This window comes from Diabrotica virgifera, chromosome 8 (genome assembly GCF_917563875.1).
Source record: "Diabrotica virgifera virgifera chromosome 8, PGI_DIABVI_V3a".
NCBI classification, from domain to species: Eukaryota; Metazoa; Arthropoda; class Insecta; order Coleoptera; family Chrysomelidae; genus Diabrotica; species Diabrotica virgifera.
This window is the reverse complement of record NC_065450.1, coordinates 222,431,315-222,450,154: the sequence shown is the minus strand read 5'-3', so window position 1 is coordinate 222,450,154 and position 18,840 is coordinate 222,431,315. Positions and strand designations below refer to the sequence as shown.

At 30.6% G+C, this 18,840-nt stretch overlaps 1 protein-coding gene across 1 annotated transcript in view; it reads left to right on the top strand.

Moving 5' to 3' along the window:
- Positions 1-18,840, top strand: part of LOC114341865 (serine/threonine-protein kinase SBK1-like) — a 58,706-nt gene that overhangs the window by 17,725 nt on the left and 22,141 nt on the right. Inside the window, exons 2-3 of the mRNA XM_028292677.2 lie at positions 9,259-9,345; positions 17,326-17,587. Of these exons, the coding sequence (XP_028148478.1) occupies positions 9,277-9,345; positions 17,326-17,587 (331 nt within the window). The 5' untranslated portion in view covers positions 9,259-9,276. The remainder of the gene's footprint in view (positions 1-9,258; positions 9,346-17,325; positions 17,588-18,840) is intronic.

Here is an 18,840-nt window from a genome sequence, read left to right as displayed (position 1 = left end):
TTCTGATGTAGCCCTTTAGGGATTTTAATAAATTTTATACCTTTTACAAAGGATTTATTCCAATTTTTATTATTGTAAGTATTGTATATTTACATTTCAATTTATTGCTTGAAAAAGAGAAAGAGACATGTCTTTTTTTTCTGAAAAATGTCTTTGGCAGAGCCAATTAGCCAGACTTGTTTGTGATTGATTGCAAATTCATAGTCATAAATTTCTTATTTTATAACATAACTACTACAATATTATTTTTTAGATACCTATGTAGGTACATTTTGTTGCTTTACTTTTATTTTTTTTTTCATAGAAATGTCGAAATTCTTAATAGAAATGTCGAAACTGCAATAAACCTAGCATACTTAAGAATGTGTTTTTTGACCCTAACCAGAGAAACAAATAAAACAAAAATTAAAAAAGCCAATGAATAAAAAACAAATAAATATTTTTTATTTTTATTTATTTAGAAGTACAGATATAATTACTCGTATACAGTGCGTCCATAAAGTAACGGATAAATTCATTATTAACTAAATAAACAACATTATTAGAAATTACCGAAACAGGTCGACTTTTGATTTTAATTTATATTTGGCATATATATCATACTAGTGACGTTATCCGTCTGGACGTGATGACGTAATTGATGATTTTTTCAATAAGAATAGGGATCGTGTGATAGCTCATTTCAAAGGCAATTCAATTCTCTGTTCAGTAATATAAACATTAACATAATTATTTATACAGGGTATTCAAAAATAAATTTTTTAATTAAATTGATTGACACAAAAAGAAGACTTTGCGTATTTAATTTAATTCAAAATACATTTTACTGCTGTCAGAAAACATAAATAAAATGTTTATTTTAAATATAAACATTACTTTTTGTTGTTCTGAAGCTATTTCCTTGTGGCATTTTTTTTTAAATAAAATTGTGGCTTATTTCATATAGAAAATAGTTAATTACTTTTTGCTTAAATTCAATGTTTAAGACGACACAGTAGCGATCAACAGGTAGCGAAAACGCGTTCCAAGATGGCGGCTGTAATTTTGAATATTTTTCGAGATATTTGGCACACATATTCGTAATATAATAAAGAATGGCGGTACAGAGCCCACTTTGAAAAATATATTAATATGTGGAAATTACTCTAATTAAATACAATATTAAAAAAACGAGCCTGTACCGCCATTAAGAAGAACAAAAAAATACACCTTCTTCAAATAAACTTTTTTATCCGATGCCTAGCTTTTGTATCATTTTGGAACTACTAAAATTTTTTATGTCATTAGTAGTTCCAAAATGATACAAAATCTAGGCATCGGATAAAAAAGTTTATTTGAAGAAAGTGTATTTTTTTGTTCTTCTTAATGGCGGTACAGGCTCGTCTTTTTAATATTGTATTTAATTACAGAGTAATTTCCACATATTAATATATTTTTCAAGTTGGGCTCTGTACCGCCATTCTTTATTATATTATGAATACGTGTGCCAAATATCTCGAAAAAATATTCAAAATTACAGCCGCAATCTTGGAACGCGTTTTGGCTACCTGTTGATCGCTACTGTATCACCTTAAGCTGCCACCCACCTGCCTCTTGACAGTTTGAACATTTAATTTAAGCGAAAAGCAATGTTTATTTGCCAAATAAAAAATTTTATTTCTGTTTTATGACAGCAGTAATAGTATATTAAGTATGGAGAACGGTAAGGGTTTTATACCGATCGAAGACAATTGTTTGGAGGAGGAGCGGAGCGACGACTCCAATTATTGTCTGAGATCGGTTACTCTTAACGTTCGACATGCTTATAACGTTTTTTGCACGATTGATACCATTATAAATTATAAAATTAAACATTTTCGTCATAATGACTAGTTTCATTCATTTTATCAAGATAGATACTTTGGTTGTTAGGTAGTAACTAGGGTGCATAACAACAATGGAGAATTGAGTTTTTATTTAGTTGTCAATAATTTTAAGTACAATTTTGATTATTATAAATTAAAATATGAGAGAAAGTGAATTTGAAGAAATTGAACGGGCTTGGGAAGAAGGGTGTTCCGCAATTATTCTAATACTAGTAATACTACTAATGTATGCGATTCTGCAGGAGTTTCTGTTAGAAGTGAAACCACAGCCCAAACAAGTGGGATTTCATTAAATAATTTAACAAATTGTAACATAAGTTTCAATATTAATAAATAATTCGTTAGTTTTCTTTATTCTTTCAAAATATAAATTAAAATTAAGAGATTTTTTAACTCGACGGTACCTAAGTGAATTACTTACCGTCGAGTTGGAGTACTTACCGTCGAGTTGGATTATTTACCGTCGAGTTGCTAGTAAATGTCACCTACTGACGTAAAATCTGTCACGGTAAACAGTCAAAAATGATCAATCGTGCAAAAAATGTATTTTTAATTAAATAAATTACGTACATTTGTCTTTTTGTGTAAAATTAATTTATTATAAAAAAAATTGGACACCCTGTAGAAATAATTATGTTAATGTTTATATTATTGAATAGAGAATTAAATTGCCTTTCAAATGAGCTAGCACACGACCCCCATTCTTCTTTAAATCCTTTAAAAATCATCGATTACGTCATCACGTCCAGACGGATGACGTCACTAGTATGATATATATGCCAAATATCATAAATTAAAATTAAAAGTCGACCTGTTTCGGTAATTTCTAATAATGTTGTTTATTTAGTTAATAATGAATTTATGCGATACTTTATGGACGCACTGTATACGAGTAATTATATCTGTACCTATAAATAAATAAAAATAAAAAATATTTATTTCTTTTTTATTCAATGGCTTTTTTATAATTTTTGTTTTATTTGTTTCTCGGGTTAGGGTCAAAAAACACATTCTTAAATATGCTCGGTTTATTACAGTTTAGAAATTTCTATTAAGAATTTCGACATTTCTATGAAAAAAAAAAAAATAAAAGTAAAGCAACAAAATGTACCTATATATCTATAAAAATAAATATTGTAGTAGTTATGTTATAAAATAAGAAATGTATGACTATATGAATCCAGGGCCTTAACTACCATTGGGGCAACCGGGGCAGTGCCCCGGGGCCTCCGGTCAAGGGAGGCCCCGCAGAGGCCCTCTTTTGGTTGGCTGAGCATAGATGTTAACGAGGAAAATAAAAATGTAATTTAAAAGCCGATATCAACGAAACATTTTCAAATGACACAATTAAAAAAAAAACAGCAACATAAAGTCTTAATTTTTCACTGGGGAAATTAGTCTTTTCGACTAAAATGCAATTGGAACAGAACAGGGGCCCTGGCCCTGAGGCCTGAGCTAAGCTGGGACCCCCGAGATCTTAACATAAAAATTTAAATTACATATTAGTTATGAAATTAGTTAATTCGGCGTAATAAAACCTAAAATGCTATCAGTGGCGTAACTAACGTCAATGCAAACAAGGCGGTGCATTGGGGCGCAGGCCTGGGGGTGGGGCGCAAAAACTGATATTCTGAAAACTTTGTCTACGAATAGGAGCGTCCAGGAAGTACATGCATTGGAGCGCAGTCAGACTAGTTACGCCACTGAATGCCATTGGAAGAGGGGACCCGGGCTAAGCTGGGGCCCCCGTGACCTTTCGTAAAGATATAAATTGTTGCTGAGGAAATTAGTTACTTTGGTGAAATAAAAATTAAAATGCAACCGGAATAGGGGGCCCAGGTCTCAGCCCAGCTACTTTGTCTTAACCAATTTTCCCAGACCACATCTTGGTATGTGAAAGGAATCACATGGTACCACATTTTGAAAAGAAGGGTAAGGGTAAGATAGAATGAGCACATTAGGATCAGTCCCACCAGTACACTGAGTGTGTTTGGCTCACAGTGCAGTTGCTTAAGGCACCTTAAGGTGCATTTACGTTTGCTTGGTAGTTCGCTTGGTTATTCGTTCGCTACAAAGTAAGACCATTTACATTGTAGCGAACAAACGCATTCGTTGATGATCCGTCGACAATGTCAGATACAGATGAAGATGTATTCATTAGCGCTGCTAATTTTATAATCATTGTAGGACATGCTGAAAAAAAAAAGAAAGAAGAGTGTGGTGTTCACGCAGGAGCGAAAATGCGTTTTCAAGGGGTTAAATATCAAACATTTTTCTGGACCCCCCTGGCGCTGGGGGTAGGGGGCCCCCAGATTACGTTTGCCCCGGGGCCCCTAACATCGTAGTTACGGCCCTGTATGAATCTGCAATCAATCACAAACAAGTCTGGGTAATTGTCTCTGCCAAAGATATTTTTCAGAAAAAAAAGACATGGCTGTTTCTCTTTTTCAAGTAATAAATTGAAATATAAATATACAATATTTACAATTATATTAATTGCATAAAACCTTACGACACCAAAATTTAATAGAAGTCTTAAGGCTGTATGACACTATGCATTTTCTTGTATCATTTCTAATATCGTTTCTGATATCGTTTCTTGTATATATTTTCTTGTATCATTTCTTGTACGTACATTTGTGCCCTGTATGACACTATGCAAGTTCTTGTATCGAAAATTGTATGAAATTCGGCACGTGATTGGTCGAAATTTTGTTTGTCACCCTGTCACGTTATGGTAGTACTGCATCTACAGACACAGCTGATTTTAAATATTTTATAAAATTTATAAACTTTTATATAATTAACATTTTAATATTAACCAGAATTTTACGTTGACTGAGGTTGATTATTTGTGTTTTTATTTTGTTTTGATATTTGTGCTAAAATATTTGCATTAGAATTATCTTCAGTTTGATCCAAATTAGGAACTATTGTATTTTCGTCTATTAAAAAATTATGCACCATGAAACCTAAATTTATAGTTTGAACTTTACTAGGAGCTAAATATATGGTTATTAGTAGAACAGTAGTCCATACCAAACGGTATATTAAGTATCAATAAAAGATTTATAAATAATACCTACAAAAACACAAATAAATTCATCAATACATTATCCCATTTTCATTTCAGCCGCCATTATGAGTAAGTAATTTTGACATTTTAGATGTTTTACCAGCAGGTTTTACGTTTTTGCTCTTTGCGCAGAAATTGGCGCAGTTCTTGTACAATAATCTGTGCCTGACACAAATTCTTGTATCGTTTCTGATATCGTTTCTGATATCGTTTCTTGTATCTGTGTATGACACTATGCATTTTTTTGACATATCAGAAACGATATTAGAAATGATACAAGAAAATGTATAGTGTCATACAGCCTTTATAATTAAATAGGTGCCGAAATCAATGAGGGTTTGTAGCGTAATAGTGTATTTCAAAAGCTAACCGATTTCGGCACTCTGGTGCCGTAGTATAGGAGCATTTGTAAATATGCCACCCGACAGCTATCGCTTGTCAGATTGTATCTAATTAAATAGACACATCTTTCTGGAGGAAACTGATCTTGATAAGGTGAGGTTATCAGGAGCAAACTCCAAACAACCGGCCAGACAAGGGTACATTAATTTCATATTCAATTGGCATTATTGTAGCCACTGTGCTAGTTGGAGGCAGTGGCGGATCTAGAAAGTTGCCTTGCGGTGTGCTTACCTTGGGGGTAGGGACTTCTAATGGAAACATCAACCAAAAGACATAACATAGATAAAGCCAAACTGCATAAGACATAAATAATAACTTATATGTATTCAATTCCCTTTTTTTTCTAACTAGCGAGTTTATTGGGTTGAATTTTTCTGTCTATGGTTTAAGTTTCATGATTTTTTTACTTTCTTGAGGAGGGGGCTTTCTTTCTATTACTTTTATGCGCGTGTTTAAATTACTGTTTTATATCTATTGTGACATTAAATGTAGTTTTTACTATGTAAAAATCTTCAATAAACACAGTGGCGTGCTGGAACTTTTCAAGCGGCCCGGTGATTTTATAGAAAAGCGGCTTCCCATCCTCATTTTACCTTGTATTATCAGGATGTTTTATTCGGTATTTAAAAAAACAAAAAAAAACAAAGATATAAATTATGTTGAATCAAACATAAAACTTTGAATTCAATGATTTTTTTCTTAATTTGCTATATTTTTTCATTTAAGAATAATCAATCTTACAAATAATAATTGACATGTATGACAATATTGTATGCAGTAAGGCAAAAACCATAATTTCCTAAATAAATATAATATGAATTTGATGTAATTAAGGTACAAGTAAAATAAAATTGAGAATTTTTCAATTATGTATTAAGTTGCATTTTAGTAAATCAATTATATAAGACAGCACAAATACAAGTACAGTGCAAATACTTTAATTTAACAATATTTAAAATGTTAATACAACGCAATAATCTAAATATTATTTTGCAATTATTTTATAAAATAATTACTTAACTCTCGATCAATAATTTCCGCATTAAAATAGATTTTTGAGCAAATTCGTCGATTATTTCATCATTTTTAAGCTTATACAAAGCTTCTTTTTCTATAGCCATTAGCATAAAAGTGATCTTGTGTTAAAGTAGTACTTAACCGATTTTTTATGTATTTCAATGTTGAAAAGATTTTTTCGCAAGATACTTGTGTCACTGAAAGAGTTAATAAATGCTTTATATTATACTATTTAAATTTGGATAAGCACACTGATATAAGTTGTATTTATGCAAAACAGCGTAACAACAAGCTATACAATCTTTACACTTTTTAGTACTACACGGAGGTGAGGTTTTCACGATATCAATATTGTCATTTGTTATTTTGTGCTAATTATCACTTTAGATTAATAATATCATCCTTCATATTTTCTGTAGGCTGAACATATTCGTCATTGACTCCATCTTGTATAATTTTGCAAAATCCTATTTTTAATACAATCCATTTATCAGCAAAATCCATGACTTTTTCTCTAATTGCAGTCGCAGATATGAAAGGATAAAACTTTCTTAATTTTTCAGTAAATGATTTAAATGCCATCAAAGGTATATCATTTTTATTGTATCAAAATTTCTAGGATGTAGAGTGCTTATATCATCCTAAAACGATTTGATTTGTCTTGATCAAATCGTTTTTAGATACTTTCAATAATTCGGTCAAAAATGAGCAAGACGTTTTTCCATTTTTTAATTCTGCAGAGTACATACTTATTTGAAGGAAATTGGAAAACCATAAATATACTTGTATGTATGAAAATAAATAATATTATCTCTAGCAATCTATTTATGTATATTATACAGACTATAGAGGCTTACTCATTTACTTAAATTGTATTTCACAATTAAAAAAAATTTGATTTTTTTAAATGTTTTATTATATTATTAGCAAAATTAACATCCGATTAGAAATTAAAAAATATTTTTTGTTACATCTAAAAATTTTTGTGAAAACCTATTTGACCGGCCTCGCGGCTTCTCGGTGATTGCACCGATTTATTTATATGGCTAGCACGCCACTGAATAAACATAGATCTATCAATAATTGCCACGTTCAAGTAATCTGTACTCATTAACACTATTTTAAGACTGTGCACAATGTTTTGAAGCTGTTCACCTAGTTTTAATAGATAATAAATAATAACATTTCACAGCAGACACTGTTTAGAAAATATATTAAATTTTTGGAATGTACATAGTTTGAGGAACAGTTTGAAAACAAAAACAGTTGTTTTCAATACAAATTCAAGTCTTTCATAAATATTTTCTACTAACTGTTTATGTTAAGCAGAGATTTAACAGTTTAGAATTTTCCATTTATTTCTCGACATTTGATCACCTGGCGTACTTACTCATTTAGTGGAGTCACTGAAGGTGGATATGAGCTATTACCTCCGATTTCGTTGAACCTTCATCGATTTGCATGAAAATTGGTGAGTGGTTAGAGGATATCTCAAGAAACAAAGGTGACATGGTGCCAACTTGCGCGTTTACCCTGGGGGTGGATGCCACCCCTTCTCGGGGGTGAAAATTATTTGATTAAAAATAACCCCATAATTTGATAGAGAGACAAATTTCAAGCAAAATTTGTTATAAAAAGTTATTAAAATAAATCAAAACTTTTTGAGTTATTAAAGATCAAAGATTTTAATTTTTCTTGAGAAAAATGCATGTTTTTAACCAATTTTTCATCAATAACTCAAAAAATATAATTTTTACAAAAAAGTTATTATTATTAAAATTGAAGCTAATAAAAACGAAATAAACCCCTTACTAGAAAAACCTTTTAATGTTAACTAAAAGTGAGTTATAAGTAATTGAATGTATATTTTTTTCGGCGAGTAAAAAGCTCTAAGTATTCAAGCTGAAATAACGGGAAATTGATGCATTTTATAACATAAACTTATTAAACATTTGTCAAAGTACTTAAAAATATTTATCAAATGAGCTCCCGAACATGTTGATATCATTAAAATTTGTGCTCCAACATTTTTTCAAAATTTATCTATTAAAAATTTTTCCAAAAAATGTTATTGTTTTTTTTTTAATAAATCCGTTCGTGTTTACGATATCAGGTTCATCTGAAAACTGTTTGAAAGTTAATTCCAAGTGCTATTTAAGCACGTTAAACCTAATCTTCTAAACCCCTTACTTTTTTAAAAAATAAAAGGTTAAATGACCCCGGTTGCATGGTTCCCACAGCAAAATTTAAGATTTAAACGTTTCTATCTCGGTTATTTTTACCCTATAAAAATAGTAAAACAGGTAAAATATTTGGCACAGAAAAATTAAAATTTGGTTATACATAATTTTTTACGTATATTGAGTATTTTTGGAGTTATTATCAAAAGAATATGAAAATTACAAAAAATTTAAAAATTATGATTTTTTTAAATTATATCTTTTTTTCAAAACAAATTTTGCTTATAATTTGTCCCTCTATCGACTTATGCTATTATTTTTAAAAAAATAATTTTCACCCCCGAGAAGGGGTGGCATCCACCCAAAGGGTAAAGCGCAAGTTGGCATCATGTCACCTTTGTTCCTTGAGGAATTCCTCTAATTATTACCAATATAAACCTCTAATTACTCACCAATTTTCATGAAAATCGTTGGAGGTTCAACGAAATCGGAGGTGAAAACCTTCAATGACTGCACTAATTTAAACACTAATATTTTGAGTAAAGGAAAATGAAATAAATTAATAGACTAATCATTTATATTTTACACAGACGACTGGTTTCGCGTTCCATAGTTTCCAAAGCATCATCAGCTCCCGGTACAGCAAAATTAAATGCTAAATATTTGACTAATGTATTAATTAAATATTTTGTTAAAATAATGATTTGTTTTGTTGCAGGGTATGATTTAAATCGTTATGGGTAGCTTGTTAAAACAATTACAAACTGGAAACATACACAAAATCCGGGAATTTGAACTAGAAAAGGTAAGTGCAATATTTACTTCTATAGGCTATTGATTATGTTCAAAATAATAGAGCTAAAAGGAACTACAACGGTAACGGGATTTTATTATCTCATATGATCAACGGACCTCTATATTTGAAAAAACCGTGAAGTGCTACCATTTAGATGGGTGCGTTTTTGCCAAAGGGATGAATTAGTCCCTAGGCACAGGGTGAATTAGGGTGAGATCTATGCACTTTTGGTACAAATATGTCTACAAGAAAATTGTTCCAGGTAAAATTTTCTATTGAAATATTTCATCTTAAAGTCAAAAATATGTTTTTTGCAAAAATATATTCAAAAGAAAAGCAAGAAAAAAACACGAAAGAAAGCAATTTGGTTTTTTTTACACATAATTTTTTTTTCCACAGGGATATGGGTATAGGCATTACTTTAGTAAAAAATAACTTCTGTCCTTCGTCTTTAAAATGAAGCTTAGTAAAAGTCTATAGAATTTACAGTTTCCGAAATATAATTTTTCAAAGCTCGCCGTTCACAGCATTTTTGGGCACTTTTCCCCATTATTTGGCACACATTGTTCTGTAACTTTTTTCTACGCATCTCTAGCTATACACAATGGTACATTCAGTAGAAAGAGAAGTCAATTACCTTTAAAATGGTCTACAGTATAACGGCTTTTTTTGGCAAGTTATGCTTTTTCAAGGTTTTATACTTTTAATGATTTTTGATATTTTTAATGATTATTTTTAAAATTTTTCATTATGACTTTTTTTCCTGTACATTTAAGTATATACATTGTGGAATAAAAAAGCTTATTTTCTTTGCTTTAAAATGGTGTATTGCAAAAAATTATAGGACTATTTTTAAACAAGATATCCGTATGATATCCAAGGGTATCCGTAATGTGAGAAAAATTTTAATTTTTTTTTATTTTTTTCAATTTGAAGAATATAATTGCATTTTCTAACATAATTTTTAATTCCAAGTAACTTTTCTTTATAACACTTTTCGATATTATGAAATATAAAAGTACTTTACTCTTGAGCGAAATTCATCTTTTTTAACATACCTCGTACACTATTGATAAAATTTTATATCTGATGATTGCATCTTAGGTTTTAGACTGCAGAGCATTTTATTGAGAATATTTTTTTTGTTCATAAAGTTAATAATAAAAAGGTTTTCCATATGGTTCCAACTTAGTTGGACCTATTGCATGTGTATATGTCACATTTTGAAAAAGTGTATCTTGTTTAAAAATAGTCCTAGAATTTTTTACAATACACCATTTTAAGGTGATACAGTAGCGATCAACAGGTAGCCAAAAGGCGTTCCAAGATTGCGGCTGTAATTTTGAATATTTTTTCGAGATATTTGGCACACGTATTCGTAATATAATAAAGAATGGCGGTATAGAGCCCAATTTGAAAAATATACTAATATGTGGAAATGACTCTATAATTAAATACAATATTAAAAAAACGAGCCTGTACCGCCATTAAGAAGAACAAAAAAATACACTTTCTTCAAATAAACTTTTTTATCCGATGCCTAGATTTTGTGTCATTTTGGAACTACTAATGAAATAAAAAATTTTAGTAGTTCCAAAATGACACAAAATCTAGGCATCGCATCGGATAAAAAAGTTTATTTGAAGAAAGTGTATTTTTTTGTTCTTCTTAATGGCGGTACAGGCTCGTTTTTTTAATATTGTATTTAATTACAGAGTAATTTCCACATATTAATATATTTTTCAAATTGCGCTCTGTACCGCCATTCTTTATTATATTACGAATACGTGTGCCAAATATCTCGAAAAAATATTCAAAATTACGGCCGCAATCTTGGAACGCGTTTTCGCTACCTGTTGATCGCTACTGTTTCCTCTTAAAGTAAAGAAAATAAGCTTTCTTTTTTTTATTGTACAATGTATATACCTAAATATACAATAAAAAAGTTATAATGAGAAATTTAAAAATAATCGTAAAATATATCAAAAATCATTAAAAGTATAAAATTTTGAAGAACCCTGTCTTGCTTAAAAATAGACACACAGTTTTTACAATAGACCATCTTAAAGGTAATCGGATTTTCTTCCTATCAAATGTAACATTGTATATACCTAAAGCTACATAGAAAAAAGTTACAGAACAATGTTTGACAAGTAAGTAACAAGTAAAATGAGCCAAAATCGCTGTAAGTGGCGAAATTTGAAAAATCATATTTTGGAAACTATAAATCATAAAGACTTTCACCAAGCATCATTTTAAAAAGTAAGGATGAAAGTTTTTTATCTGTGAAGCAATGCCTATTCGCGGTGTGCAAGTACTTGGAGGGGATACGAGAAACGTGCGAGAATAGCGGAGAAATATTGTAACTTTCTTAAATAATTCATTGTCAATTGAAATTGTCAAATTGACGTATATTTCATATCTACTGTCAATGAAGAAGAAAAATTATATATTGCTACACAATATTGATATGATACGCAATTATTATATAAAGGTAAATTTAATTAATTGTATTTTGCTTGCAGTACTGCATTTTAATAACTAATTTTATTTACTACATACTATTGTTTACGTTTTAATAACATAACCTGAATCTTATTTTGTCTTCTTATTATTTTTTTGGACTATGGCCTTGACAATTATCCAGTAACCAGGACTAATATAATTGGCCAATATAATTAAAAGTGCGAATAAAGTTGCTGAGCGTAGAAACCAGATGTCGCTTTGCCGAACTTGCACGGTCCTATATCACCGTGAAAAAAGTTATGAACCAAAAACAAAATTGCTATCTTTTGTGTTTTTTTCTTGCTTTTATTTTGAATATATTTTAGTAAAAAAAATATTTTTGACTTTAAAATTTGATGTTTCGATAGTAAATTTAACCTGGAACAATTTTCCTGTAGATTTGTTTGTACCAAAAGTGCATAGAACTCACCCTTATTCGCCCTGTGCCTAGGGACTAATTCACCCTTTTCTCAAAAACGCACCCCTTTAAATGGTAGCACTCCGCGGGTTTTTCATATTTAGAGGTCCATTGACTATATGAAACAATAAAACCCCCCTTATCGTTGTAGTTCCTTTCTAAAATACGTATAGTCTAGTAAAATAAAATTACACTACATGTAAATCAAAATGTAAATTCGTACAGATTGAAACAAATTTTATATCAAAGTTTAGGTGGGTACAAAAGATATTTTCAAGAAAGTATCCAAATCATACAAGGGGATCATTGTTTAAATGATTAAAAAGGGGTCATTTTTGCATAAAAATTACTTTTTTAACTGCTGAGGTCATCCAATTACCAATGAAGGTCTATAGGATTGTTTTCTTTAAAGTTTAAGGGTGAATCTTTCATATAAGACTTACTAAATTAAATTTTGCCCCCTATTTATTTAAATAATTATACATAAAACTTTAAAAACAAATTTACAAAAAATTATTTTTAGCGTTTTAAATGAGCACTATAAAATATCTTATTTTACAGAATAAGTTGCGCTATGTTATCAGTATTAACAAAAAAAAAATTGGTGCAAAAATATTTAATATTTTTTGAGATATTGAATTTGTTTATTAAATATTACTCTATTTTCAATTGCAAAAACGCGGTTGTTGCCAAAGAAATATTAACCTGTATTAAATCTTCTTATTTTTATTTTTATGTATATTTTCGATAAATGTATTGATAAATTCAAATTTCAATTAAAATGGCATTTGAAAATTATTCAAATTTGTTTATAACTTGTTTTTTTAATAGCGTCGCGGGGATTAAATATTTTGAAATGCCGTTTCGATAGTTGGGTTCCTGGGAATTTTTCACTAATTAACAAATTTTTTTGTCTTTTTTTCCTCTTCTTTTTTTTTTCTTGGAATTATATTACTACGGGCCCTTTTTGGGTTAAGTTTCATTAAGAATGTTGAATCTCTAAGTTGTAGATTCTAGACCTAAAAATATTAAGATTGGTCTAAAATCACGTAATAAAATGTGACTACTTACTGAGTTACAGGGTGTTTTATTTAAAAATTTTAAAATTATTTTTACCAAGTATTTTCAAACTATTTCACGTATCCTTATCATATTTGACAGAAAGTGTGAGTACTATACAGTCTACTAAATTGTGATAAATAAAAGTTTCTAGCTACCACCAGAGGCGTACGACAGGGGACAGTTATTGGTTGACCCTTCCCAAATTCTACGCCACTGAGGAAATTACTATTTTAGCGAAATTTTTCGATTCTCCAATACTTTCTATGTAAATAATATACTCCTTACTGGTAACGATTAAGTCATTAGTTTTCGAGATATTGGACGATAAAAATGAAACGGCATAGTTATATTGATTCATCCATTCATTAATTTTAAACTTCCAATATCTCTCAAACTGATGACTTTATCGATACCAATAAAGTTATTTACATACAAAGTATTGGAGAATCGAAAAATTTCGCTATAATAGTAATTCACTCAGTGGCGTAGAATTTGGAAAGGGTCAATCATTCACTATCCCCTGTCGCACGCCTCTGGCACTAGCTAGAAACGTTTATTAATCACAATTTGGTAGGGTGTATAATATCCACACTTTCTGCCAAGTATGATAAGGATACGTCAAATAGTTTTAAAGTACTTGGTAACAATAATTTTTAAATTTTTAAATAAAACACCCTGTAACTCAGTAAGTAGCCACATTTTATTTAAGAGATTTTAGTTAAATCTTAATATTTTTAGGTCTAGAATCTACAACTCAAAAATTCGACATTCTTAATAAAATTTAACCCTACAAGGGCCCGTAGTAATATAACTCCAAGAAAAAAAGAAGAAGAAAAAACGACAAACAAATTTTTTTAATTAGTAAAAAATTCCCAGGAACCCAATTATTGAAACGGCATTTCAAAATACTTAATCCTTGCGACGTTATTAAAAAAACAAATTATAAACAAATTTGAATAATTTTCAAATGCCATTTTAGGGGGAGTTTAATTGAAATTTGAATTTATCAATACATTTATCAAAAATTTACATAAAAATAAAAATAATGATATCTTAGGCAGGTGAATATTTCTTTGGCAACAACCGCGTTTTTGCAATTGAAAATATAGTAACATTTAATAAACAAATTCAATATCTCAAAAAATATTAAATATTTTTTGACCAATTTTTTTTTTGCTTAATACTGGTAACATATCGCAATTTAGTCTGTAAAATAAGATATTTTATAGTGCTTATTTAAAACGCTAAAAATAATTTTTTGAAAATTTGTTTTTAAAGTTTTATATACAATTATTTAAATAAATAGGGGGTCAAATTTAATTTGGTAAGTCTTATGTGAAAGATTTACCCTTCAGATTTGCAGAAAAAAATCCCATAGATCTTCATTATTAAGTGAATTACCTCAGCAGTTAAAAAAGTATTTTTTTTGCAAAAATGACCCCTTTTTAATTATTTAAACAATGATCCCCTTGTATGATTTGGATACTTTCTTGAAAATATCTTTTGTACCCACCTAAACTTTGATATAAAATTTGTTTTAAGCTGTACGAATTTACATTTTGACTTTTTTTTATTTCATTAGGCTAGTAATCAATAGCCTACTACTAGTGTTGAATAAAACACGAAATTTATGTCTAAAAATATTTTTATCACCAAGTAGAAAATGCCAAGTTCCGATTCATTAAGATTGTAGTTTTGCTTGTATCTTAAAGTGAAAAGTGAAAACTAAAAAGCTATATTGTTCCGTTTTTGTTCGATATTTGTTTTGGCTTTATTTCTATGTTGCGTCGTCGGGTTTTCAGTGTTCTATAAAACAATTTTACATTTTCTTTACTGTTTTATTCTATCTTTTCTCCGATCTTGTCCCAGCTTTTCTTTTTCTCATTTTTGATTATTTCTTTAACTTTTATTCTCTGTATTTTGTATCTTTCACTTTTTGCGTTTTGTCTTTGTATGTATTCTTTCCTCAGTTTTTTCTATATTCCACCATCGTGTCCTCTTTTCTATTATTTCTAATGGTTTCACATACTAGTTTTCCTGTATTTATCATCGCGATTCTAAATTTTCTCCATTCTTCTACCATTTATCTCGTTTCTCATTATTTGTCCATTTCCTTCTCTAACTCCTTGTATTTGATTCTCGTTGTTTCTTCACTTAGTTTATATATTTTAATTATTTTCTTGTATTTATTATTCTTGTTCGTTGTAATTCTTGTTTCTATTTTTTGCTGTTAAATGTAGTTTCCAGCAGGTAGTGGTCACTGCCTATAGCTTCTTCTCACGATTACGTCTCTTATCCAGCTTCTCTCTTTTTCTTTCGATTGTGTATTCATGATAATCACGTTATTGTCTAAAAAGAATTCAAATACCTAAAATAGTTTTCCATTGTTGTTGATTTTATCCTGTAGGTATTCCATTTTTCTACTTCTTTTCCCACTCTTCTTCGCCGTTTGTTGCATTTTCTTCAGGTCCGTAGCAAATAATTAGGTTTGCAATCTTTTTCTTTGTGCTCATCTCTATATCTACTCTAAGTATACGTTCATCGAAATCTTATATCAAATTCTTTACTTTATTGATGATATTTTTCTTTTCCATGGATATTCTCCCAGCTAGAGCTTTCCTTTGTTCTAATGCACTATCATCATCATGGCGTCCACACTCCTAGCGGAGTGATTGCCGCCCTCTTTGGGCTCTTCCGATTCGTTTGTCGCGGTGAATCAATCCGCATTAACATTTTGGTTTTACAATTGGTTGTGTGACTTGTCATCTTCTACAATTTTCCTCCATTCGTTCCTGTTTTTGCTTATGGTTACCCATTCTCTAACCCCCATCTTCTTAAGGTCTTCGACTATCTGGTTTTGGGTCCTCCTCGTGGTCTGCCTGATACAGGTCTCCATTTGGAAATTCTCTTGATGACGGCTTCTGGATTTCTCCTTTCCATATGTCCCATCCATCTGAGTCTCTGTGCCTTGATAAATCTGACGATGTCTTCTCCTTTCAGAAGTCCTCTTACTTCGTGGTTCATGAGTTTTCTAAAATCATTATTACCTAAGTTTAGTGAGCCTGCTATCCTCCGAATTATTTTCCTCCCTAGGATCCTCAATCTTTCTTCCTCTTTCTGGGTCAGGCACATTACTTCAGCACCATATGTGATCACTGGTCTAATTGCTGCTTTGTAAATTTTCAGTTTAGTATTCTGAGTAAGCTTCTTATCTTTGAGGAAATTATTGTATTTCCAGTAGGCTCTGTTTCCTGCCTGGATTCTTTCACCGATTACGATGCTTCCATCATTAGTTCCATTAACTGAGACTCCAAGATATTTAAAGTGTTCTACCTTTTCAAACTCATATTCACCAATATTTAAACTTGTCACATTAACTGGATTTTTTCTTGAGCATATTAGGTATTTTCTTTGTTTTGATTTATTTCTAAACCCCTTTTGGATGCTTCCTTGAATAACTTCGTAAATTCTTCCTTTAAACTGTTCAGGTTTCTGCTAATTAATACAATGTCGTCAGCATACACCACAAGTTGCGACGTCGATGTTTTAATTGTAGTTTTTATTTCTGTAGCTCTTATTGTTCCTTCTATTGCGACATTAAATATAATGTCGATAGAGAGTTACTGTTGATAGAGTCACCTTGTCGTACTCCACTTGCTATTTCTATATTTTTGGTGATACCGTTATCTGTAATCATTGCTGCAGTCGATCCTTCCATTGTCATTTTCGTAAGTTTTATAAGTTTCATTGGTATATCTAGGTTTTTCATGTCTTCTATTAGGTCGGGTCTTGTTAAGCTATCAAAAGCTTGCTTGAAATCCATGAAAAGGATATGTAAGTCGATATCATGTTCGTAACATTTTTCAATTGACTCTGTGATTATGTGAAATGCGTCTATTCTACTCCACTATATGTTGGTAATTTTTCGTTTTCTAATATCATGGTTTCTCTTCCTTTTCTTTTTTTTTTGTTTCTGTTATAGCTATAGTATTGATCTTTTACAGGTAAATCTTGCTGATGAATTCGACATCTTGCAAATTGTAGGGGAAGGTTGGTTTGGCAAGATTCTTCTGGTGGAACATAAAGCAACTGACACAGAAATGGTACTTAAAGCGCTTCCTAAGCCATACACGGCCATTAAGGACTTTTATAGAGAATTTCATTATGGACTTCACTTGGGAGTCCACAAGAACATTATCACAGCATATGATGTGGCATTTGAAACGGCTGGATTTTATGTTTTTTCTCAAGAATATGCTCCATTAGGTAAGTGTAGACAATGTACAGTGAATATAGTGCAGGGTTCACCAATTATGTTCCCTAACGGTCCGTTTAGAAAACCTATGACAGTTCTGGGGGTCCGGATTTAATGCTACCTGTGAGTGGTTGTTCTGATTCGGTTTCTTTGCTGATTCATGTTAAAAAATATTCCCTATGAATAAATCAAAAGGATCCGTGCGAAATTTTTGGGCAGACATTGTTTAACATTTTTTTTAACAAATTCAAACATCACCTTTTTTGCCCCCGAAAATATGTTTTTAGCATTTTTGGGTCATCTTAAACAAAAACATTTTTCGAAGAACCTTATTTGGTGAACCATTTCGAAGAACTATTCTCTGAAGAACCACTAAAAAGTGGTGAAATCGTCGATAAGATTGCTGGTTGCGCTCGCTGAACTAAGTAAAAATTAAGACAGTTTTGGCTTCGCATTGCAACTGAATAAAAATGGTATACATTTTTATTTTATATTAGTATTACTCCTTTGAGTAACATAGGTCCATTTTCAGTTGGAATTTACCACGATGAACAGACGGGGTCGTGAATTGCAAGTTTTAGAATTCCCTCTTGTCTTCTTCGCTTCAGCATCCATTGAGTTAATGAGACCAAATCAATCCATGTTACCTTTACACTAAGAAGAGGTATATGTCCAGCAGTGTTATTAAATAATCAAATGATTACTCAGAGAAATGAAGTCAAATATTTAGGTTTATATCTTGACAGAAGATTAACATGGAGAACAAACATATTTACAAAACGAAAACAATTGGGTCTCAAAATAAGACAACTTTCCTGGCTTATTGGCAGGAAATCACAATTAAATCTCACAAATAATATACAGACGTAAAAATGAAAGAATACCCATGAACGAACATATAAAACACGATGTATTTTCCTGTCACCGTGTCACAAAGAAAATTGCCCAGCGCAAGTACATGTAATAATAATTATTATTACAATATTCAGTATTCTTTCATTTTTCCTACTGTATCTTAATATATAAATCCGTACTGAAGCCAATATGGACGTATGGAATTCAATTATGGGGTTCTGCTAGCAATTCAAACCTAGAAATCATACAAAGATTCCAGAACAAAGTTCTTCAAATTATAACCTATGCTCCGTGGTATGTTTCGAACAACATAATAGAAAAAGACCTCCAAGTTCAATCCATAAAAACTGAAGTCACAAAGTACAGTGAAAAATACAAAAACAAAACTAGTGCTCACTCTAATGACTTA